At 38.3% G+C, this 25,290-nt stretch overlaps 3 protein-coding genes across 7 annotated transcripts; 2 read left to right on the top strand and 1 right to left on the bottom strand.

The window, feature by feature from the left end:
• Window positions 1–485: 485 nt before the first annotated feature.
• Window positions 486–1,764, bottom strand: LOC113670560 (D(1)-like dopamine receptor). Its single transcript, XM_027186721.2, has one exon. It carries the CDS (start codon window positions 1,733–1,735, stop codon window positions 800–802), a length of 936 nt encoding a protein of 311 aa, XP_027042522.2. The 5' UTR covers window positions 1,736–1,764; the 3' UTR covers window positions 486–799.
• A 2,748-nt stretch (window positions 1,765–4,512) lies between these two features.
• On the top strand, window positions 4,513–12,597 carry LOC113670579 (ZP domain-containing protein). Its single transcript, XM_027186744.2, has 8 exons — window positions 4,513–4,682; window positions 7,013–7,144; window positions 7,431–7,705; window positions 8,341–8,485; window positions 8,722–9,087; window positions 9,651–9,870; window positions 10,519–10,811; window positions 11,355–12,597. Exons 2-8 carry the CDS (start codon window positions 7,081–7,083, stop codon window positions 11,513–11,515), a joined length of 1,524 nt encoding a protein of 507 aa, XP_027042545.2. The 5' UTR covers window positions 4,513–4,682; window positions 7,013–7,080; the 3' UTR covers window positions 11,516–12,597.
• A 4,481-nt stretch (window positions 12,598–17,078) lies between these two features.
• On the top strand, window positions 17,079–24,950 carry LOC113670562 (histamine H2 receptor). Of its 5 annotated transcripts, none has more exons than XM_089213527.1 (2): window positions 17,079–17,279; window positions 23,146–24,950. In XM_089213527.1, exon 2 carries the CDS (start codon window positions 23,184–23,186, stop codon window positions 24,249–24,251), a length of 1,068 nt encoding a protein of 355 aa, XP_089069653.1. In that variant the 5' UTR covers window positions 17,079–17,279; window positions 23,146–23,183; the 3' UTR covers window positions 24,252–24,950. The 5 variants fall into 5 exon arrangements, with proteins under 5 accessions (XP_089069653.1, XP_089069655.1, XP_089069657.1 ...); XM_089213529.1 differs by lacking the exon at window positions 17,079–17,279 and adding an exon at window positions 19,708–19,798; XM_089213531.1 differs by lacking the exon at window positions 17,079–17,279 and adding an exon at window positions 19,710–19,894.
• Window positions 24,951–25,290: the final 340 nt, after the last annotated feature.

The raw sequence follows: 25,290 nt of genomic DNA, 5'->3' as shown, positions 1-25,290 counted from the left end.
AAACTTTTAACAAAAAGGAATAAAAAAATTTATCAAAACACTGTCCTTTACGTAAGCTTTCTCGCGTCATGTAAAACCTTGATACCTTTCCCTCGACGTTGCAGTATAAATGGAGATATGTATAAGGCAAGCTTTTGTCTCGACGAAAGTTAAAGACAAGTTTTTTGGCTGATGTACATAGCTAGCAATTTTTTTGAATCCTTGGCAAGAGTTCTTGTCGAGAAAACTTCAAATGTCGCCTAACAAGTTCATTGGATAAAGTTTATATGTGAGGGTTAATAAAGTTGTCTTTATATCCTTGATCTTGATCTAGAGATCGACGGAATCTCAAGAAACCATTCGGCCTAGTTCTGAAACCCCAGTCTCAAGTTGTTTAGTCAACACTTTGATGAATCATAACCTCGTTAACTGGACTCAATTCCTGGTGAGCTACCTCGTGCTTCCGGATCGTGAGCTCAGTCATTGCTCACACACATAAGACTGTGATTTTTTCCATGAAACTTTTTACAGCTTGAAAGAAATTCTTAATCGTTCCTTCAGAGGAAGGTGGCCAAAAAAGCGTTCGTGTTTCATAAAGAACCGAGCCTCCAACTGACTAAGCCTTTATTTTGCATTAAGCCCGGCTACCATAAAATCGCCTCGCTTGATTCGAAAAGATTATAGAGAAACTTCACCAAATTAAAAGTCACCAACGACCCGAACAATTGAGACGACATCGATTGCACGTAGTATGGTAACGAGGCATTTCTCTTATTTTTATCAAACAGTGGAAGATTCCAATGAACTAAGTTTCATTTGTTTATCTTGGCTGTGTCAGTGATGATGAAATGACAATCGATGGTCTTGTGCGTGGCTGTACCAGATTCCGACAGGACCCTATGAGAATCCTTATGGCTCTTCTCATCTCGGCATCGCGGAAGGCGTACACAAAGGGATTTAAGGCGCTGTTACTGTACTGCAGGCACTTGATGCAGGCTCCGATACGCCCTATATCTACGAGGGCCAAATTGCAAGGGAAACAATACGTAAACACGAACGCACCCAATAAGTGGGGGAGCCAAGTTATGAAGAACACGCCACTGATCACTAATAGCGTCGAAGCCGTTTTTATCTCGCGTCGAATTTTCCTCCTCTCATTGGCCCTAGTTACATTTGCTTCTCCCGCTGGTTCCACATTGCTGTGAATCAAAGACTTGGCGATCTTGAAAATGAGAGCGTTTACAAGAGAAATGACGAACAGCGCTAAGAGGAACACAGTCGAGAGGGTGTACAGTGGAAAGTTTTTGCTGATGCGGGGAGTTAGTGCAAAATGAAGAGAGGAGAGCAAGATGGACAAAACCCAGACAACTCCTAGAGTAAAATGATAGGACTTCAAAGGAAGACGGTGATGCAAGAAAGGTTTAGAGATGGCGATGTATTTGTCCACCGTCACTGACATCAAATGAAAAACAGACGCGGTGCCGCTGAAGATATCCAAGGACATGAATGTCTTGGTAAGCAGATGGTTGACGGAATAGCCTTCCCTCAGCGTTACAAGATAAAGAGGCACAGCTATTGCACCGATGAGCAAGTCGGATATCGCTAAACTTACTATGAAGACATTCGAACTTGTACGTAGCCTGAGAGTTTTCTTGTATGCTACTATGATGAGTGTGTTTCCAACTAAAATAAACGATATCAAACCGAAGAGGAAAGCGTCTCGCGCAATTTTCTCGCCTTCTGGAGGCCCGTACATCTGGTTGGCAGAACAAGGCCTCTGGCAACTGGAAGGATGCGTGTTTCTACCTCAAAGCGTGAGCGAATGTTTTAGTTCAACAGTGTGCACCTTCCTAAGTTATTTTTATTGTATATTTTGTCTTTTTGTGATGAAATCAATACAATTGTCACACTATCAGGTTTCCAATTAATTAAAAGAAGACAATTTTATTTGCAAGCCGTCACTTGCAGTTTTCCTCTTGAAAATCGGAAAGTTTGCTTTTTTATCTCCTGGGGGGGGGGGGGGTGTGGAGGTGTGGAGGATTGCAACAGAAATTTTCCTGGCCCGGTATTCCCAAGAGTTCTATGCTACTTTAATGCGCTAAAACCAGGAGCCCATTAAGTAATGGGCTACTGGCTAAAACCGATTGCAAATGGCCAGAAACTGTTGAAACTCAACCGGCAGAAAAGAATGAGATCAAAGAATGTTGGGTGTATTTTTGGGACCCGATTTTTCCAAAATTTCCTTAAAAAAACAAACATCAATTAGGAAGTGTCATGATCTTCAAAAGCCTCAAGGCATTAGTACAATGGCCAGGCGATTTTCTGAAACTGGATTCATTTTTCCGGGTTAAAAAATATAGTCATTTTTAATTTGGCGGTAAAGTTCATGAGCAAAGCTAAAGAAAGGATAGAAAAATAAATATTGATTACGTCATGACATTAGCTCTGGTTAATACGAAACAAGAAAGGCTCTTTTGAAGAAAAAAAAAGACGAATGCATGAGAACGCGCTTTTCTTTCACGATCAAAAGTCAAAAGATAGCTATTGATCTCACATTCATGGGAAAAAAGAATTATGTACCAATTGGTTGGAGTATACGATTTCAACGCGACCTTAGGTTGGAAATGCATACTGCCGATAATCCACCGTCGCTCGTTCGTTTCGTTCCCCTCCTGCCCTTAAGACAATGGCTTCCATCGACTACCAAGTGATCTTAATTAAATCTTGGACTGTATGTAAAATAAAGTATCAATATTTGGTTGTATATGTGATAGAGCAGCGACTGTTCTTAGCTAATTGCAATCTTATGATGTTTTCCCACGAAACGTCATTTGGTTGTAGATCGGAAGGGTTTACACGTTTGAAAGTTATGTCAGACACATCCTTGATTTCTGATAACGAAATGTCATTTCAGAGAAAAAAAGAAAGGAGCTTGAAAATCAAAACGGATGAAATTATATTCGGCTTTTCATAAATTTCATGGACTCAAAACAGCCAAACCTGATATCTATCAGTCTTGTCAATTTGTCTAATTAATTTCGATCAGTTTACGTCATTATTATTTTTAACGTGTCGAATCTCGTTATTTCAACTGAATTCATTTGTAAATTTGATTGTTTTACGAGTCTTGCTCCAACAGAAATTAACTTGATTCGAAAAGATTCATGACAAAACTTATTATAAAGATAATTAGTTATCAAAAAGGGCAAAATTTAATCTTCAGACAGGTTCTGATTGATATGTTAATTTGTCTCCAATTATGTTGTATAGCTTTTTTGACTTGAGCAATAAAACCTGTTAACCTGGGGTATTATGACAAGACAGGCTTTACAACTGAGACCAAAGTTTAAAAAAAAACCTATATTTGGAGACAAAAACTGATACTGATATATCTTTTCAAGAATGTATATTTTGCTCAATTTTGATCCGAATTTGCGTCAACAGGGCAAATGTGACACATTTTTCCGACGTGAAAAACGCCCTTTACGTGAGTTCGGCTAAAGTGAAAAAACAAGTTTGTCATATAATAACAAACAAAGAAGAACATAACAACAAGGATGGCTGAGAAAAGAGAAAATTAAAAGAGATTTATTATAGGGAAAATTGAGAAATCAAGGCTGAATTTTTCATGGCGAAAAAAAAGAAATTTTCTCATTAAGATTCATTGAATAGAACCCAAAGCACGGGTCAGAACCGAACGTTCCATGAGCCAATTTATTTTAAGAAAAATGCGGCGACTAAATAAATTTAGAAAGGCTCTTATTCTAGTATGGGGGCCGGGAAATTTGGTCTTAAAATCAGTTTTGGAGCGGCTTTATTCAGTCGCCGTTTTCATCTCTCCCCCCAAAGTCACACCTCGTGAACATCGAAGACTGGACTCGAGAAAACAGTGGAAGCGGAAATCGAGCCTATCATATAGAAAACGGAGAAAGAATATTCCTGGGGCCACATGAAGTCTAGGAAGGGAATCACGCAACGGACTACACATCAAAATTGTTTCTACGCTATGGAATGAATAGTATACACATGTGCACTTTTTAAATAACCTCTTTCGCGCATATAAGCTCGAGGGTATGCAAATAGCCACCCAAGAAAGGGTTTAAATTACTAAAATAAAATCCTCCTCAGGCTATTTTGATCGATGCTAACACTCATGTATGCATAAGAATTCCAGTCAGGAATTTTTGTGTCGCCTAAAACAACATGATGACATTGACAGTACTTACTGTTATGAGAAACTTCGAGGAAATCTTTGCTTATTGTTGCCCAGAATTTCTTGGTTTTGATTGTCTTCCGTGACAAGATTCATTTTATTTCCCTTCCTTATTAAAATTTATTTCTTGTCTCTGAATGGCCAGTGAATGAAAAAGAGCTAGGTTGTAGTTACGAACTGAATAATAGTTCTTTTGCATGCAAAATCTTAAAGTTTATAGAACGGATTTTTACATAATGGGGGTCAGCTGGAATCACGCTGAACAGTTACACAAGAAAACTCCGCATCTAACAAAGAATTTTTGTCTCGTTTTTTGCAATGTTAATCAATGCACTGAAGCAAATCGACCGTAGGGTGTTCTGTCGCATTGAGACGCAAACAAACACAGCAACTGCAACATTGGAATATATGGCAATGTGAGAACCAAATTGGTTGAAAAAGGTTACACGTTACATTTGATTACTGAAAAAACTGGCACTGTTAACGAAAGGTAAGAGGGAGGCCATTTGAAACAAATGAAAGATTCTCTTTTCTTGGGATAAATATTCGCATACCCGGTGCGATCATTAATATCCACCTCAGTGAGGAAATTGAATTGTTTCGACGCATACAAATTGATACCATAAGCTTCAAACTCTACTTTGAATTCAGAAATGAACCCAGCTGATGTCTGAGTAGTTTATATTAGGAAACATTGAAAAGCCATAAGCATCTAAGACTCTACAATTGTGCTCTGACTTTCGATCAAGTTGGTTTTCAGTTCAGTGATTTGTTTCCTATTTCAACTGAATCATGATGTCTCTAATTATTGACTAAACATATTTCTATGAATCAAATGTTCCCTTAATATGAACATTCTTCTTTAATAAAGAGACGACACGAACCGTAGAGGTTTTGATTAAGATCACGTTTTTAGACCAGATAAAACCCATTGAAAGTTTTTTAGACTGATCTTTCCGAGTCATTAAAGCGACAAATGGTGAGTAACAAGGCACTGACTTCGTACCCGACTGAGTAAAATGTTGTATTTTGACTTCTGTAATCGACGTTTCGTGAAATATTGAACTTATCGTTTGAATTAGTACCATAATTTTGAGAACAAAGTGGAACAAATTTGACAGAAGTTGGTTTCAACACTTCGTTGCTGCAATTATCACCACAAACCACTTAAAATTTTCTCTAATTTATTCCGAGAGTTAAGGAATTGAGATGGACAGATAGTGTTGAGTGCGGTAATCATCTTTAAACATCTAACTTATATGAATCTGGTATTCGTAGAAGAAGTAAAAGCTAATGAATTTCTAATCGTTAACATAATTACAAAAACATTTAAATTTGGAATACACCGCATGCGTCCGTTTTCAGACACCCGTTCGAAGTCGAAGTTATGAACAAAACTTCATCACGAAATGATCATCTTCGCGTACATCCCAGTTTTCAAATGAATTTGTGTCAACGAACGAGATCAGCGGTTTTTTGTAATGTTAACTCGCTACGTAGACTTTCTGATCGGCACCGAAAATGAGACACTGGAGCTAAGGCTGGCAGACATGTCTAAAGATTGTTACATTTTTCAAAATCCTATCGTCAGATAATTATGATTAAATTATACACAGTTCGCCGAAAAACCTTTCCGTTACAAATGGAATTGGATAGGAATATTTTACCTCAACTTTGGAACACTCATGAAGTCGGCAAACATATTTGTTGGGAAATGTGTTTTGTCTCTCGTTTTTTATTTTCCGAATCAGCAAGGTCGAACCGATGTCCTGCTGTGAAAATATTCAAAACAAAAGCTGCTTTAATAACTCAAAATTAACGACGCAGTTAGTCAGAAAATGAAAACGAAGTAAAAATTGTCAGCTGTGGTTATAAAACTTGCCAATTTTTAAGCAAAGAGACATTCAGAAACGACTATTTAAAACAAAGTTCTTAAATTGCATTTTAAAAATGTAGATTTTTCATAATAAAATTACACTTATTTAGAATTCTGAAATTAAACTAGTCATGAATTGCTTTCGGTCCAAAAGATGGCAAACTAATGTCCCAACTGTCACCTCAAAAGTCTCCAAAACAGAGTTGATGATTCGAAAATGCAACCTTCAAACTTCAACCTTTGCTTTGCAGTACTTGGCCCGTTTAATCCTAAAATATTCTTCTTACCCTTTTCCAACAAAAAAGATTGGTTGCATGGATTTTGGGAAATATGAAAAGTGAATGACCTGAGGAAATTGAGTATAGAATTGAACTTGAGTCTCACAAACATCAGCCAAAATTTTTGTTTGCTTGATTCAAATTGGAGTATTTAACTTCGAAGATCATAATGTCACATAATTGAAAATAGAACATGATAAGAAGTATCCCTGAATGTTTGTTAAAACAGTTTTTTTAGACAGAGCAGTTTTCAATTGAGAGTTGAAAGTGATCCTGGGTTGCTTTGATTTTGCTTTAACTCACTCTTTAATTGGTTAAGAAAACTGGCACCACCATCTCAACCAATCAACTGCAAAACTAAAACTTGGTCACCCGCGTTTTCCCGCCCTTTGAGCAAGTGGTTTCTTTTACTGAGTTCTCATTGGCTGATGATTTTGTTGTCCTTAGTTCCGATTGGTTAGTTGTGATGACGTTAGATTTTTGTTTTTCGACACTCGTATGAAAAATGCTCTAAGAGTGATAACAAATCAAGAGCAAAAGATTCTCTGCAGGAACTTTACCTGTTGATATTCTCTTGACTTTACCAAGAACACAGAATACTTTGTTTGGATTTTTGTTTTCACCTTTCTCATCGTTGCAACTAAACCGTTTTCCTTCAAATTACAGACCGGGTGATAAGCCAGTAGATCAAGGAACCTCCTGTGCCTCAAAGCACAAGTCTTACCACCACAGTCATGGCAACACTGTTATGGACAACGATGATGGTGATTCTTTCACAAAAGGAAATTCTTGTAAAAGGTAAAAGGATGAAGTATTCAATTTGAAAATCGTTTCCTTAAACGGCTGACTTCATCAAATTCTAATTTTTGCATTTCCTAAAAAATTACTTTCGATCTTAAAGAAAACACAGAACACATGTTTGTTTCTTTGTTTGTTTTTTTTTTGCTATAACGGTTCTCATTGGCTCTCAATAACGTTATCCTTTCAGATTCGTCGTTGTAGTTTTTTTATGTTTAGTTTCAAGACGCATTCAAAATGTGTTCCGTCTTTCCTAAAAATCTTTTTTTTTCATTTCTCATTATAGCGGACTGCTTTGAGAATATGATCACTAACGTCACCTACACAGCCTCGTCAACTAAAACAAATTACCCACCAAGTGACGCCGTCATAGATAACGACGGGGCCTGGTGCACAGACGAGATTCCTCCTAACCAGTACCTTGATGTAAACCTCGGCCACCTCTATGACGTATGCGGTGTTAAAATACAAGGCTATGCCGATGGCACTGTCAACTCTTATCCTAGTAAATATAAACTGGCGTTCTCCAGCAAAGAAAACGTTTGGTCGGTTCCCACACAGGTTAATATACTCCACGCATACCCTTGTCATTAATCTCGTACCCAGATCCTACCATGTAACTGTAACTGAAATGTACAACCGCTTCGCTGTGGAAGGTCTGGGTACGAGAGTACCTTGTCATGTGATTATGTCAATCATTAACAATGGTCATTTTCTCTCCATCACAAGCGCCTCTTGACCTTTTTAGCGGGTCGGTTTTTTTTTCTCAATGCGGGTCATGTGATAATATTTGGAGAACTCTTTATTTCAAATTTTGTTCTATTCACGTGCATATGAAGCATAATTTGCAAAAAGATAAAAAAGGTGGAATTCCCTTGAGTCATCAATTGGGAAAACAGAACATACAAGCTAACATAGGGTTTATTACAACATATTTATCTACACTCTATCAAAAATCTCAGTTTTTTTCCGCTCTTTTAGGGAGATCCCCCACCCCTATGAAAGCAATTACTCTGAGCTCAACTTCTTGGGTGGGTCTGTCAGTAGTCCAATAGTTTGATGCTTCTTTAAGATAAGTACGGGTAAAAAGAAAATCGCTTTGACTTATACCTCTTGCGCTGTCTTATATTTTCACATTTTACGAGTTATTCACGGTCAGTGGTTAACGTTTATTTGGTTTACTTTCTTTGCGATAGGAATTCGTTACTAATTCCGCCGACGCGAATGATACTATTCAAAATCAGTTGGTGGAAACAAGAGCAGTATCCGGCGTGCGATTCCAGCCAACACAAGTAAATGGATCATCGACGTGTCTCAGAGTTGCAGTTTATGGAACTCCAGGTAACATTAAATGCGGAAGGAAAAAGATTATTTTATGTTTTCATTCCTCCTAATATGATGATAAAATGTGCCCTTTCTGTTCCAATTTTTAAGCAGTATGTGCGTGTTCTGTCGTTATTTATAATAATCGTCACACTTTTTAATACCTGTCGCTGTCCTTTCTGTAGGGCTTTATTACGATCTGACGAAAATGCTTTTTTCATATTTTTATCTAATATTTCATTTATTCATTTTAGCTTTTAACGTTTCCTGTGACGCGTTTTGGATGAACGTCACCATTTCTAAACATACTCTGGGGTCAGATTTACACGAGCTGTACATAAACCAGCGGACTGATGAGTGCACGCATGCTATCAATCCTGACGAGGACGTCTCTCTTCATTTAAAAACTGGCGCATGCGGAATGAGGGTATCACAACGCGGCAATTATCTGCATTACCAGAACACGGTGCACGGTGAAGCGGGAAGAAACGCGCAAGGAGTCAAGATCACTTTCACCCACGACATATCATTTGACGCTACCTGTATCTATGAGAGGAACGCAACTCTAAAAGCCGACATCGAGACAATTAATAATTTCAAACTACCAACTACAAGCAAAGGTATTAGTTTTACTTTTAAGCTTTGTTGGTCATAGATGGTTTCAGACAATTCAAAATGGCCTATTGACTTGTATGTTAAAAATTGTTATTTTCGTTCGCGACACGAACGTCACGTAAGATATTCTTTTCGTTTGTTTGTTTTTTTTTCCTTTGAGCTTTTCAGGGCACAAAGGGTAAGGCTTGGATAATAGCAAAACAAATGCATAAATGTGTAATTTCATTTTTTCGCACTTGTTTGCTTCACTAATGAAACGTACAAAGGCAACGCAAACGAAAGAAATCAACACCTTCTTTAGACTTGCGTTCGGTTCCTGAATCAACAGTGTTAACGAAAGTTCACAGCCCAATTTGTATGTTCTGCATCTCTGGCGTGCGAAATGTCACGATAGAAACGCATAGTTCTGTCAGTTTTAAAAAAGTTAGCACTTGACGGGGAAAAAGCACGATATCTTGCGGAATCGATATGGAAAATATCCCTTGAAGTTCCGTTTTTAACAGAAAATGCTATTTTGGAAAACACAAAATAGTTTGGAAATCGGTTACTCTGATTTATTTGATTCCAGAGTACGGAAGATTGGATTTTAAAATGAGGGCATTCCGTGACAGTGATCATTCTGAAAAACTCGTATCGAACGCCGGGCCGTTGGCGATTGGAAGCATGTTGTACATAGAGGTGGAGGTTCTTTCAGCTGACAAAGATCTGCTGCTTCTGTTGGAGAGATGTTGGGCGACAGCCTCGTCAGTTCCAACGGATGTGAATCAGCGTCAATTTGTCCTAGACGGGTAAGAATATTAGAGACCAGTGTGTCATGATTACAATGTATCTAATCTAATCATAAGGCTCTGTAATATTCCCCCTCCCCCACCCCCACATTGGCAGTTGATTGAAAGTCAATTTACTATGTCCCTACTCCCTATATATTGTGTAGGCGATCCTGCCAAACTCCTCCACACCTCCCCCCCGTGAGATAAGTAATGACTTGTCATTTTAGCACAACAAGAAGCATAGATAGCTGTAAATGAGAGGAAGAGCGTTCGGAAGATTATAGGGTGATGTGGGGGCAGCCCTAATGCTACATAAATACCCGAACGCCTCTGGTGGAAAAGAGCTGTAAATGGGAGGAAGAGCGTTCGGAAAATTATAGGGTGATGTGGGGGCGGCCCTGATGCTACATAAATACCCGAAGGCCTGGGGTGGAAAAGAGGGGATAAAACTGTGATTTGCACGCTTTTTACTGAGAAATATTATCCGGGTCACTGCTACTAGGAATCTCAAGAGAAAATTGGAAATAGGTTTAAAATCAACATTTTATACCATTTGGTGGAGAGTATTCAGATAAGGACTTTTAAAAACCAAAAGAGGCAGCGTCTCTCAAAGGCTCTTTGTTGTGGATATTTTATTCACAGTTTTTTTTTTATACCTTGATACAGATGTCCAGATACTGACTCCGACAATCGTACAGCACATTCCTGCCAAAAATCTTCGCTCCAAAAGTTTGAATTCGCAGTGTTTCGTTTCAAAGTTAGTGACGTCGTTTTCGTGCAATGTGACGTATTTGTCTGCTTGGCTGGAGTCCAGAATTCAAGATGCTTCGATAAATGCGCAGCATGCGATGACAAATCGGGGAGAAAGAGAAGATCAATTGAAGATGAAAATTACGACAAAGGATCCATGCCTCATCATCTCAGGATTGGCCCATGGCAGATTGAAGAGGAAGGCAAAGGTTTTCAGTTTTTCTTCATTAATATTAGAAATATTTACTTTTGAATAACGGGGTACATATCTTTTTTCTGAGATCAGTGAGCATCCAAAATTTCTCCATCCTTGACCCCTTCATAACTTCCCTTATACAAACTTCTCTCTTCTCCGGTTTGAACTCTTACCTTTCACCTCTAATTCCCTTCCTAATTCCTCTTCCACTAACCCCTCACCCCCATATTTTCCCCTTACATCACGTCCCTCCCTCATCGCTCTTGGTCCTTCACTCCACGACCTTTGCCCCTAATTCCCTCCATCATCCACTCGTCCCCAGTCGTTCCTCTACCTTTGACTGTCAAGAGGAAGCGCGCTAGGATGCGCGGAGACGTTTCCTTCGTCGTAGTAGTTCTAGTCGCTCACAAACGTTCAGCTACGTGTTATAAATGAGAACAAACTGAAGAACAGTCAGCATCATATCCTTCTAATTTAGAATCTTTCTGAATAACTGTTAACAAAAAAACTTTTTCTTATGCGCGGATATCTACTTAAAAACCTGTCTCTCTTGTAGATGCTTCTGCTGATACGACCACCAAAGATGATTCCACTGATTACATGACAATCGCACTGGCGGTCACCGGTTTCGTCGCCGTTGCTTTGCTTGTCGCAGTTACCGCCGTGATTGTGATACACATGCGCAGGATGGCCAGCCCCACAGAGCACTCTAACTGATCCTTCGACAAGGATCACCCAGGAAGGAGAGAAATATTAGCATGTGAATGAGTTGACCAAGCTTGTATTTGCTTGGATCGAATTTTAGTTTTGCAAAATTGTAAAGAGCCTGTATAACACATAGATAGAACCTTCTGCAGTTTTTCGCTTGTGTGTACTAAAGCGAGTTAAAAAATTATTTTAGGACAACTGCTAATTACTGCGAGCTCGCCATGTTGGTCAGAGACGTTGCTAAGCAACCGTGAGACATGGGCTTGTGAAGATTTAACTGGGTGATGGCTCAAAGTTTATTGTTCGATTACTCACAGTTTCTTTGTAATCTGAGTCCGAACTGAATCTGAAATCTCTTCAAGGGAAGTGCCTGATTGACTGATAGAGAGGTTTAATAGGTTTGACCTGTGCGAGGGAAACATTTTGAAAAACTCGTGACCATATCATCAGTTTTCATTTCTAGTCGCTGACGAGACAAGCCGTTCGTGGCAGCTGCATTCAGAACTCTGATTTTGTTCACTTTCATGCAGGCCTTAGATACATTGTGTCGGAATAGAAGAGAAAAACCTCCGTCTCACTGTAAATTAAAACGTTTTTTCTTAAGTGTCGATAAACTTAACAGCTAATGTCAGCATGCATCAAACAAACAGCGGCAAGTCACCCAAATTTGTTTTCCCTCCTACTTTTATATTTTGTAGCCCAATATGTTCTAATAATTGTGGTGTAGTTTTTTTGTAAAAATATATTTTAGTTTTCGAGAAAATAATTTTTTTCGTTCGATCGCTCAAATATGCAAATTTCCACCGTGATTATTACCCGAGTGATGTGACCTCATGTATCGAATGTACTAGACCTACGGTATTTCTGTGAACATAATCCTTTGTTTTATCATCTAAACTTAATCCCCTGTCGTTATTGAAGCTACCAAAGAAATATTTATTTTTTGGTGAATATTTTTGTCCGACATACTTTTCCTATGTCGAAAAGTAGCATCAAAACAAAGACAGTTTTAACAATGACCGATATGACACAATCTACTGAGCTTCAAGCTTTTAACAGACCAAAGGATGGTTATAAAGTTACTATAAAAATTTCTTTGTGTATTTGCGTTGGTCTATCTTGAGACGAACTCAAAGTCCGGTAAAATTTACTTGATAGCAACTATGAAATGTACATGGTGTGCCTACTTGTCGCCACCGTTAACTGGCATAAATCACTACAATTTGCAAAAAAATCTAACATAACACTCTTATCTTGTTTATTTATGATTTTATTAGCTGTTTCGATGATCACGTTAATTATGCTCTACCACATTCTAGCCAGATTTGAGTTCCAGTTTATATATCTTCTCTAACTTATATCAGTTGCGTGACAAGCGTGACACAGAAATTCAAAGATTAATCAACCTCCGAAATACCAAGAGATGGGTTTTTTTTCCTGTTTGCATGAAATTTAGAAAAACCTTTCAGGAATTACTGCATTCAGAAAACTAAAATGTCCAGATCTATCGATGATTCCTTTGCCGGCTGAAGTCAAAGTATGGTTACAATGGTCAATTTGATTGACAAGCTACATACTGATTTAGCTAACTGATCTGTTTTTATAAGCGTCTCATCTTACATGCTAACATGGAGATTTGCTATTTAGTTAAATCGTTCGCTGGTGGAACTTGTGGGTTTAGTTATCGAGAAGACCAAGTCGTTCCCTTGCGTGATTGTTAAAAAGACATTTCATGTCACTTGCGGAGTTGCAAGTTTTCAGATCCAGAAAATGAAGTGGATCTTGTTTTGTCACGTGCCGGTATCTTAGAGACGCCAAAAGATGTCGATGATTTTATAAATTGCCCCACTCACTGATCAAATCTCGGTGTCGGGTGGAATCGTGGTTCCAAAAGTGCCCAAAGAAATGTCCGGCCATGGTGAAGGTAGGGTTAAGTCGATTCCAAAAGCTGATAGGGGAATTAGCAAGCGATAATAATCAAGATGTCTGGAAAAGTCACACAATCTGGCTTCGGTAAGTAGGCTACTTACCACCGTGAGCAAAATTACGCGTGACGTCAGAGTTAAGTTTCGATTGGGAATTGGTCAATAGGCTACCAAAAATTCAGTCAGAGGCGGAATTTTCTGAAGTAATGTCTGAACACTTTGTTGGCTCTCCGCCGTCTGGGGGGACGCGTAATTATGCACACGGTGGTAAAGGGTCCTTCCGCACTAGCGACTAGACGCTGACAAAACATGTTTCTCTTCGCCAAAATCACATCAGAATTTCCCTCGCTCCCTCAGAGGATTCATACAAATATGAGAGCCGTGCCGCGTTTACATTTTACAGGTAGAAAAGGTCGTCCAGAATGAGTGTTTCGTTCTGTAATGAAAACCCCAATAAACTCAGTCAGAAATGACTCATTTCAAAGAAATTTTACGCTGGTTATTATGTGGCAACCGGTATGAACTCGTTCTTGTACAAAACTCATTCGGATATCATGTAAAAGGCCCCTAAAAGTTTTTATTCCCAGAGCATCACGCTTTGCTCGCCTGTCTGAATACTAAAAATGTCAGTAGCGTTGAAGCTACAACCCGCTTTTAACCGCTTCGCTGCTGCTGAAACAACGATTAGTGAAGAAAGCACATATTTTAATATTTTCAATTCAACGTAAACAAAAATGGTAAATATTCGCTTGTGTCGGTATCAACTATTGCGTGACTGGCTTATGATATAAATGAGGGAGGGGAAAACACAACGCAAAACCTGAGCTCCTTTCAAAAAGTAATACCCTAGCGTAATATAATAATCGAAACGGCTAATAAAATCATAAATAAACAAGTTAAGAGTGTTATGTTAGACTTTTGTACAAATTGTAATGATTTATGCCAATTAACGGTGGCGACAAGTAGGCGCACCACGTACATTTCATAGTCGCTATTAAGTAAATTTTACCGGACTTTGAGTTCGTCTCAAGATAGACCAACGCAAATACACAAAGAAATTTTTATAGTAACTTTATAACCATCCTTTGGTATGTTAAAAGCTTGAAGCTCAGTAGATTATGTCATATCGGTCATTGTTAAAACTGTCTTTGTTTTGATGCTACTTTTCGACATAGGAAAAGTATGTCGGACAAAAATATTCACCAAAAAATAAACATTTCTTTGGTAGCTTCAATAACGACAGGGGATTAAGTTTAGATGATAAAACAAAGGATTATGTTCACAGAAATACCGTAGGTCTAGTACATTCGTTACATGAGGTCACACAACTCGGGTAATATTCACGGTTAAAATTTGCATATTTGAGCCGTCGAACGAAACAAGTCATTTCTCGAAAACTGAAATATATTTTCGCAAAAAAACTACACCACAATTATTAGAACATATTGGGCTACAAAATATGAGAGTAGGAGAGAAAACGAATTTTGGGCGACTTGCCACAATATTTCAAATTTGTTCGATGGATGCTGACATCCTCTCTTAAATACTTTCTGCAGTGAATTCCTAGTTGCAACTCTAAACTCTTTCCCTAAAAATCGTTTCAGTTTACTTTCAGTCCAATTCCGACGTGTTTTTGTACATCAGAGAGTTTTAATTTTTAACATCAATTCTCTGACGACTTTAGTTTTTTTGCAACACAACTCTCTTTGTATCGTTTATGGGCACTATTTCCCATATTTTCACTAGCGTCATGCAGTGCACCTAACTTTTTTTGTTGTCTCAGTGTACAGTGTTTGTGAGTGATACGTTCTTGCTTTTAAAAGAATTGATTGATTGTCACCTCAGGTAGTAGCTCTCCGTTGTCAAAAAACGGCGAAGATCCATGACAAAATAACCTGATTTTAATTACTGACATTAGCTACAACAAATTGGAGTGAAACCATTTCACTCTCCTAATGTTTAAGTTGATTAGACAAATTATATAATTCCATGATTCGCCGCCGTTCACTTGGAACAGGAAAATATAGAATACTCTGTGGCTCAGTGGTAGAGCATCGGAGCGCGGAATCCAAAGGTCTGAGGTTTGATTCCTCATGAGGACTCAGATTTTTTTCTTTGTCCTATGCTCGTGACAAGACAAAAAATATCTTTCCTTTATTTCTTTACCGAGCTCAAAACTTAGCATCTTGTTTGTCACCGCGACAGGTGATCTGGTCCATGTATTAGCGGACCATTTAAGCTCATAGCGAGACTCGTACCCACTCGTCACCTTTATTTTCTATCTGCAGAGGGATCTGGAAGAAGATTGGGGTCCGCAAAGGTGCTTGGGAAGAAACGAGAAAAAGTGGCTTCGCTCTTTTCTTCCTTCCCTCTCTTGATACTGCCCCATCAATCACTTCGCGAAAAGGAAGCGACTGGGTACGAGTCTGGCTGATAGCAACTGTTTTGTGTAGAAGTGGTTTTTTTTTTTAATTTTTAGTGAGTAAAGAATGATGTTTACGGAAACTGCAAAAAGGAAACCCTTCTTTTGCTCACTGTTCTTATAATCCTTAAATCAGCGCTGAAAAAATTACAATGTCTTACAAATTCTTGTTAGCATTCAATTTAAATACTTTCACAGGCGACAAGAATTTGCCATTTACTGCAAACGTTCCGCTTATCTGCAAGTCGTCAATTAACTTGCTTTAAGTACTCTCTAAAAAAGTTCTTTTGAGGCCTCTCTGATCAGCCAATTTGCTTGAACGCAGCCGGTGTCTAAATTTTAAACCCCAGTGTTTGCTGCCGTGCCTGCTATATTAATTGCAGTACTTTACACAGGATTCCAATTCTATTTTATAATGCTAAATTACAAATTTGTGGTCACAGATAATCTTCTTTAAAGCCTCCTTCCTGTTTCTGTGACGTAATTCAGCCTTTGAGGGTTCTTTGAAGAACTTACAAGGTATTTAGAAGATACAAACCTTCATTTTGCATTCCGACGATAGACCATATAACAGTCACCTAATTTAATATGTCACTTTCACTGGTGAGGTGTTTTCATAAACATCTCTCATGTGACGGCATGTCAAAGAGACCTCAACTGGTTCTTGTTCTCTGCTCACCAAATTCTTCGTCAATGTTGCGCTTCGCCAATGAATCGCGGGAAACGGCTATAGGCTAAAGTGAAATAATACGAAGCTGAAGTCTTGTATTCATAACAGCTTCATATCATGTCAGTTAATTTTTAAGGAATTAAATCAGATGATAAAGAAAAAACGCCACTTTTAAAAAGGGCCATTATATTGTAATTGTGGTTTTTTTTTTTTTGCATTAGTAACTGCTTAGCATATAGGGTTTTCTTTTTCATTAAATTAATCACGTGTGGAAAGCCTAGAATAGTGTACTGTTATGAACACTATGCGTTACCTGTCTCTGCCATGAAGTCGGGGTGATCTTTCAAAATTAAAATTGTCTAAAAATTCCAAAAGGAATAATTTACTTGTAAGTCTATAGCATTAAACATTGACAAGGGAGCATAAAAAAGCTTTTACCAAATGGATTTTTCTGTCAATCAGCTCCTTCCGATTGGTTTTTAAATCTATTGTTATGGTAACGAAAAAGTAGGAGGCGAATGCTACACTTTTAATAGGTTTTTAAAATTGATATACACACTAGGTAGCGTATGGCATCCCAAACTGCTTTTATCATCATTTCCCCGGCAAACTTCGTCAAAATTGGACAACTAATAATTTCTTACGGCTGATTTTTCTTTAGACTGAGAAGTATTACTTCCCCTCACGAATATAGAAAGTTAAAGAAAACGTCGACCTGCACTTTTCTTTTCGACAAGCGAAAAAGGAATTTTTCAGGTAAGTGTTTTTCGTGGCGAGAAAGAATCGCCACCTTGTTCCAGATTTTAAATAATGCCTGTAAAATAAGTATATTTCAATGCAATTTGAAGTACTGTGAATTCATGTGGATTTGTAGATGAAACAGATTCGAAACAGATATTTTGGATAGAAGAATGGAATTTCAGATGGCACTTTTAAATCGATGAGGGAGAAAAGTTATTGTAACACCTCTTGAGAAAAATTGGAAATGCATTCATAGACCTCTTCATACGACAGGAAGATATTGAGGTACACGAAAATTTTTTCACAGCAAGAGAACAAGGTCCTCGTTAGAAAGATCCTTCTTATTAAAGGTGCCCCCTTGATACATTCATTTTCTAACTGCGGGAAAAAACGAAGAAAGAAATTGAGTTTCATCCAAGCTTGTTGGTGTTATTTCGTATATCATCCGGTTAAACAGGTTTTGATGCGTTTTAATGCTGATCCAAAATAACAGGGAAGTGTTTCACAACCTTCTATAAAATCCCAGGAGAAAAAAAAGAGAGAAATTAAGTTTTATCCAATCTTATTGATGTTACTTCACATGCGGTTCGGTTAAACAAATTTTCATACGTCTTAATACTAATCCAAAATAACCGGGAAGTGTTTCATAACATTCTGTGAAATCCCATTGGCGTACACCTGGGATTTCTTCAGATTCCTAAGTGTTTGTGGGGGCTTATGTCAGGCCTTACAAGCGATATACAGAAAGCGTTCCCATGATCCCACATGGGCTGATATGAACTACGCTGCATTTAATATCAGCCCTCAGGCAAAATTATTTTACCGTATTTACAGCCCATTTCGATAAATTGCTTTAGATCCAAAACGAAAGCGAGCAAAATATCCAATCGGAGCGAGAACGAAACATCGCAAGGAACGATGAGAACAAAAGGCAAAACAATTAAACTGCGTGAGCGCGGGAAAACGTGGGTGGTTTACAACTGGCTTTGAATCTGATTGGTTTGGGGTGTAACACGAGTTTTCTGGACCAATCACAGAGTAAGGTAAAATGAAACCAAAGCAATTCTAGATTAATTCTAATTCTAGAGAAATTATGATCTTAGCGGTAGGCAGGACATAAGTCACATGTGAACTTAACAACTGTCTCGTTCACCAAAGAAGTTCTGTGGCTCAGAGGAAGAGCATCGGAGCGCGGCGTCCACAGGCCTGATATTCGATTCCTTTCGGGTGCCCAGAATTCTCTCTTTGTCGCGCTAAATTTACCATCTCTCTTGATCTAATCCAGAGTATCTGGTGTACTTTCGACACTAGTTATCTTGCTGAAAGACTCTTTGAACGTCAATCAACAACCAGCTGCATACTCGATATTTTGTGTGAGTGATGATCGTTATATCGATTCATCCTTAAGTGCATTTTTATTAGTAAAGATAATGCAAACTTCTCGTAGTCAGGACGGCATATTTACTTGAACCTTATTAACTGATCATGCGCTCTCTGGAGAGTGAGTTGCAATCGGGCCGAATTAGGCTGACGCTTTCCTAGTTATGTTTCTGTCTGAGAGATCTGGACCTAAACATTCGCGCTTGGAAAACCGATTTCTCTCGCGGATGGTGTTATTATTCCTGAGTCCAACAGGATATTTCTCGCAGGTGCCTTCATGACGGGGAACACTGTCTGTAGAATCCTGATAAGTCTATAATTAATTTTCTTTATTATCCAATGGGTTGCTTTTCCTCAGAAAGTTCCATAGTTACGCACTCGCACATTTGTAGAAATTAATAAAACATGCCTCAGCCGCGACATAACATCGGTAGACAAAATAATATACCGCGGGTGTTTGTTTTATTATCAAAAAAAAAGAGCAAAAAGTGTTCAAAGAATGGTAAAAAATTCGAACTAATGGGCGCCGGAAACTACAACATAAACCTTTTTTCTACTAATTTTTGTTTACGATTTCGTGTCTTGGCATATTTTGACGTGAAATTCAAACACACTGAGGCAGAAATTTTTATAAAAAACAACTGAAGTTTATTTAGTCAGCTGCTGGTTTTAATTCACCTTTATAACTTGCTTTAGATATCACTTTCGTAAATTTCTTTTACGTCATTGGGGAGAACATCTTTCGAACGTTATGACGAAGAGATTGCTAAATTTATGTTCTGAATTGAGATGTAAATAAAACCTGAGAGGCAAACTATTCGAGAGACGCCGATCAGAATGCGAACAAAAGAGCAGATTTAGCTTATTTTCTTTTATACAGTCAAAAGACTAATTTAACGCCTAAATCTTGTTTAAACAAAGTTTCCCTCGTATATTGCGTTGTGCCAACTTGTTTATTCAGTGCGGTTGAACAGCCAAGCACACAATGAGCTGCGGCACTTAGGAAACCAGTTTCTTTTGAATTACTGATGTCAACAAAATTGGTGATACAAGAACATTTCAATCAGTTGTTGACCTGTGCTACTCTCGGTGTCTTTACCAAACTGCGGAAGTCAATTACTTGGATCAAGCGAAAGATTTCGAGGGGCTGCTCGGTAAGTCACTTATTAACGAAGAGAAAACGAGTAAGACTTTTCGTCCTTGATTAAACGGCGAAAAGGAAAAGGGTGCTGCATTAGAGATCCAACCAGGTGAGGCAGCTAAATTTCCTCCGACGAAAAGTACTCTTGTTTTAAATTGCAAATTGATTGAATTTTTCTTAGGTATACACTGTCTTTCAATATTACTCGCTGGTTGTAATATATGAGGTACTAGAATCTGTGTTACTTTGCTCACCAGCAAAATTTAGGATTTTAATCTTGCCAGATAATCCTCCTATAATATTATTTCTTGATCTACTGTGAACAGGCTAACAAAACAGTTAATATGGCTAGCAAAGAAGTCCGATTGTTCACACGAGAAATCATTGCTGACAGTCTAAGGTAGATGGCCTTTCCGAAAGTTCTGGTGTTATTCTCAATCGTCGGAGGTAACTGTGCAAGAGCACAACCTTAACTTCATTCACGAATCTAAAACCTCACAGATTTTTTTCATTGTCAAATGGCGACTATAAGATAAATGAACATTATTTTTATATTACTCAATTTTGAGATTTGACGCAAGCAATGATAAAAAAAACTGCTATTTTCAATCAATCTTTGGTGAAATCACGAAAATACAGGCTATAGACCAAACACTGCAAGAAATAACGGATGAATCGTGTCTTTAAACGCAAATAAAAGAAAGCACATTTCTCCAAAATGACTGAAATCAATTTAAAAAATGTGATTAGAAATAAAACTCATTTATCATAGGGAAAAATACTCATCAGAGTAAGAAAACTTGTGATTCAAATACTGAACGATGAAGTTTTTAAGTGATGGAACTCGTATTTATCTTTAAAAAAATCGGTCTGAATTTATCCATCTTCAAAGACGATCTTCATTTAATAGAGGCTTGTTGTATAGTATGTATATCGAGTCAAAAAAATTCCTGTGCTTATCGAAATAAACTTTAAAATCAGATTTTCTCGTCTGATCTACCACCAAGCTGAAAGTAGCTTTGTACGATTACAAAACAAGAATTTTTAGTCGATATTAGTAGTTGTTTCTTGCCCGAGTAGTATATTTGGTGTTTTTAGCGGTCATATTGAAGAACGGATAAATTTTCACCTAAGGAGGAGAACTCCTCCTTCTGCTGTTCAGTGAAAAGGGTGAAAACTGGAAATACATAAGGCTTTAAATAACTCCAATGAGTAGCCAAGCCAGAATTTCTTCTTACAATATAACAATGCATAACAAACAGACAAGTGATGAGAATAAAGAAAAATATATATTAGGGGATTGTCAGTTGATCCAATACCAAGTTCTCCAAACTCTCTTAGAACTGTATGACAGACAGTCGGGAGAATTACCAATTAGATCTCGGGAGTGAAATGGCTAAGACCAAGTTTAAACGAAGAACTTTTCGTGCATTCAAATTCGCCGAACCTAATTCCTTCAGTTCAGTTCGTGATGAGATCAAAGTTCATTAGAATTAGTCAGAACTGGGTCGACGAAAAGATTGCATTCGAGGGTCGACTTGAAAATTTCGACTGTGGGGCCGCCTCGATTCAAACGGGAAATTTTTCTGCTCGACTGGAATCTCAGCCGAATAAACAGTAGCTGATGACATAAAGAAAAACACTCATACTGAAAAAGAAATTTGAAAATTTTGGTTTTTCTTTTTAACGAACATCTGACAGTTTGCCTGTTTTGATTCGTTTCGTTTTTTTTTTTAATAAGAAACATGACAGTAACAGATTACCATTAGTTGTGCTAGCCACTCCGCTTTTGTTTCGGTTCTAACCTCAAACAGTGAATTAAATGCATCAAAAACGAATCTTTTGTGGTTTCTTTGCCTAAAATAATGATCAGATCCAACGGCTGTCTTTGATAATTGTTTTAACAAGTTATGGCTTTCAAAACTTTTGTTGATCAAGGGAACCAATTGTTTAGATGCAAATGTCTTTATTCTGGATCAATAATAAAACGCGATGGGTTACGCGCGACAGAGAATGGCAAATGCCAAAAGAAAACCAGCCAAGGATGGAAAAGAACATTACATTAGCATAAAATTTGAAAGCCGGCCAAAAAGGCAGATTTTAGTGACAAAGAAACAATTAGTGCGGACAGTGCAGATGATACAAAGATTGTGTGTCTTTATGCAGTGGTCCTTCCTAATTCCCAAAGAGTAACTTAGTTATAAAAAAATCTTGGGTAACAGTTTTTGGCGAAAGACCTCACCCGACATTTTAGGACGGGATTCGAGCTTGTTTGGAATCCTGCAGTATCAAGATGTAAGTCGTGGCCTTAATTTACGCCGTTTTAATTTTAATTCGATAATCGTCTTTAATTTTGGCCAGTTAGCGGTTTAATCTGATCCCTATCTCCAAATCTTTCCTTGACGTCATTATTTGTTCGATTTAGAGACAAGACTGTCTCGTAGATTTGACGCCTCGAACATCGAAATAACGAGAAAACAGCTTAAGGCATGCTATTTGCCGGCGAATTTCGTCACAGCTCAATATTTTAAGGTGGCAAGATGCGGTTATTAAAATTGAACTCTTGATCTTCTCGAACCGACGAAGTCGTTCGTGAAAGTCTGCGCTCAAGGCATTGTGTTTTTATGGTAGGAGGTTGTTTGTGTTAATAGTTTTCCGTTAGGCGGTCTTTGTGTAGCCTCTTTTTTTATCCAGCAACTTCTGCACGGTTCTCTAGAGACTTAGCATAGGAGCAAGAAACCGGTTTTCATAAGACTTCTGTCAAAATGAGTTGAGTCAAAGCGATCGGCGCATTTTTGGAGTTACTGCGACGAACGCGCGCAGAACGACCAAAGTGGTAAACATCACCTGAGGCACCGATTCGTCCACGACGTTTATTTTAGTACCGTTACAAACACTTTAAGTTTTCTTATTTGGTAGACAACGTCGACAACTGAATTGGTGTTCTTTGACCATTCTCTCCCAAAATATCGACAGATTTCAAACGGTGCTTAAATTTCGAGATGGTTTAATTCGATTCAACAATTTGCATCTGTCACAGAATGATCGAGAGAACAAACAACACCACGTGAAATTATGAAAGAATTCTAAACAGCTTATTTTTCACGCTTTTGCCCTAATCTTATTAATTGATTCGAATTCAACCCGAAGTGGTAACTGTTAAGAACTAATATAAAACTGTGAAATAGTGTAACTAACTTACCATAAATTGTAAACATTTGTATACGGCAAATGATCGTGAATTTGTCTGTGAATTGCTCTTGTGCATGCGTAGAAGAAAACCACGGTAATTTTTCAATGTTTTTAGTTTGAACACTCTCATATAACGCGCCTTGTTTCCTTCTTTTTTATTTTAAACAGCAAAAGAAAGGCTTTTCGGCCACAGGAGAAATTTCAGAATGGAGAATCACGGCAATGGCACTGGAAATACAAACACAACTCCAGCGGTGATAGAAAAAATGAACCTGACTGAGCTCGCCTTCATAACTGTGTTGTACTGCTTACTCGTCGTGACAATCATTACCGGAAATGGACTCATCCTGACTTCTTTTGCAATGAACCGGAAGTTAAGAACCGTGACCAATACGTTTATCGTCAGTTTGTCGTTGAGTGATATCCTTGTGGGTCTCGTGTCTATCCCCTGCTGGATATACATCTTTCTGAGTCAGTACACCGAGCGCCCTTACACCAACGTAGGATACCAATTCTACATCACGTCTGACATTTTTATCGGGAGCGCTTCCATTTTGCAACTAACGTCCATCAGTATCGAACGCTGTCACGCAATCGTCAGGCCATTACGTCACAGAACTCTTCCCATGAAAGTGTTCTACGCCATGATAGCAATTCCGTGGTTGTACGCCGCCATAATGGCGAGCTTGCAACCGGTGCAATTCAAGCGCTGGACAGAAGTGTACACACTTCTCATGACAACCACGTGCTTTTTCGTCCCATTTGTAATCATTCTCGTCGCGTACATCACCATCTACGTGTATGCGCGATCAAGGCCCATAAGTACGCTATCACGTCACCGTGTACCCAAGAAAGCCTACAACAACGAGATAAGGTTATCTGTCACGGTTGCCATGATAACCCTGCTGTTCATCATAGCGTGGATGCCACTGTTCGTTGTCAGTGTCTTAGCAACCTACCATCCACAAAAACTACCCTCCCAACTGGGGACGGATCGACTCTTGAAGTTTGTTAAGTTCTGTCACTACAGCAATAGTGCCATTAACCCTTTCGTGTACGCCTATAGGAATCGTGAGATGATAAACACATTTCGTTATCTTGGTTACAAGCTGCTCTGCAAGGAGCGCAGCTTCGATGTGCCTTTTCTGGCCACAGGAACGTCGTTTGTTCGATCTTACAACAGAAGTACGTGGCATCAGGGATCATCCAGGAATGGAAAACTTCCAGAAAAGAAACACAAAGAACAAAGCTTTATGATGATTTCGACAGTGTGAATATCACTGACTGCACCTGTACGAGAGAACGTCACTCACAGTTGACCCAGAGGCAGAAGCAAAACATAGTCAGTTCATTACACTGAGGCAAAATGCTAATAATAAATATGATAGCTTAAAGAACTGTAGACTAACAGCGACTTGTTAGCTGACTTTGTGAGGCGGTTAATAATTGAATCGGCTAAAGTAAGTGTGAATGGCAGGTAGATTGATTCATAGATAGATCGATTGTTTGATCAATTGACTGATTGACGTGAAGCAAATTGCAAGCCGAATTTGCCATGTATTTTCAACCAAGGACACCTTTCTGATCAAATATTGGCATTACAGATCGCGCAAAGCTACTGGGTATGGCTTGTGGAAAAAGCCTTCCTCAACATGAAAAACGAAAAGAAACTTATTTACTTAATGTTGCATTGATTTCGGCGTTTGTTAGAAATACTGGATGCAATGTCCAGCGCAAATTCGAGCAAAATAAACTCTATGAGTTGGACAATTTTGATGAACTTGATAACCAAGAATCGGCCTGCAAGTGATAAAAAACCCTAGACTCCACCGATCAACCGCCAAACTTAAAACTGTTTGCTTTTCTAAAAAATAATTTTTTTCAGGCAAGTGGCTTCACATTCAAGATGGCCATGCATGACCGGATTTAGTACTCGTCTTCCTCTTAGCACTTAAATAAAATTCTCATTTTCCTTAAGTTGATAAAGCGCAACCTATCAAGTATTGAGACATGAGAAATATCTGGCCAAATAGTGAGTCACTATTTTAATTTACTTTGATTTTATGTTTAACAGAAACCTTACTTTTCACCTGCAAGTCGCGTTAATCGTGTTAAGCAAAAATGATAGCGTAGCGGCATCCTGATTTGTTGGGTCGTTTGATTGCGGAAAAGCAATTAATGGAAAGCTCGAGCTGGGCCTGCAAATCGACACGAAAACTTTCTTTCGTTAGTTGTTTTCTTTCTTTTCCTAATTCCTTTCATATTCCATTAAATAATGGTTTTCAAAACCGTAAATACAGTTTTGGTGATTTT

The sequence above is a fragment of the Pocillopora damicornis genome, chromosome 7 (assembly GCF_964200805.1).
Source record: "Pocillopora damicornis chromosome 7, jaPocDami1.2, whole genome shotgun sequence".
NCBI classification, from domain to species: Eukaryota; Metazoa; Cnidaria; class Anthozoa; order Scleractinia; family Pocilloporidae; genus Pocillopora; species Pocillopora damicornis.
This window is presented reverse-complemented; position numbering and strand designations above follow the sequence as displayed.

Coding starts and splice junctions, on each gene's coding strand:
- LOC113670560 (XM_027186721.2), bottom strand. CDS start 1,735: ATGTACGGGCCTCCAGAAGGCGAGAAAATTGCGCGAGACGCTTTCCTC.
- LOC113670579 (XM_027186744.2), top strand. CDS start 7,081: ATGGCAACACTGTTATGGACAACGATGATGGTGATTCTTTCACAAAAG. Junction 7,145..7,430: donor AAAGGAAATTCTTGTAAAAG/GTAAAAGGATGA, acceptor TTCTCATTATAG/CGGACTGCTTTGAGAATATG. Junction 7,706..8,340: donor TTTGGTCGGTTCCCACACAG/GTTAATATACTC, acceptor TCTTTGCGATAG/GAATTCGTTACTAATTCCGC.
- LOC113670562 (XM_089213527.1), top strand. CDS start 23,184: ATGGAGAATCACGGCAATGGCACTGGAAATACAAACACAACTCCAGCG.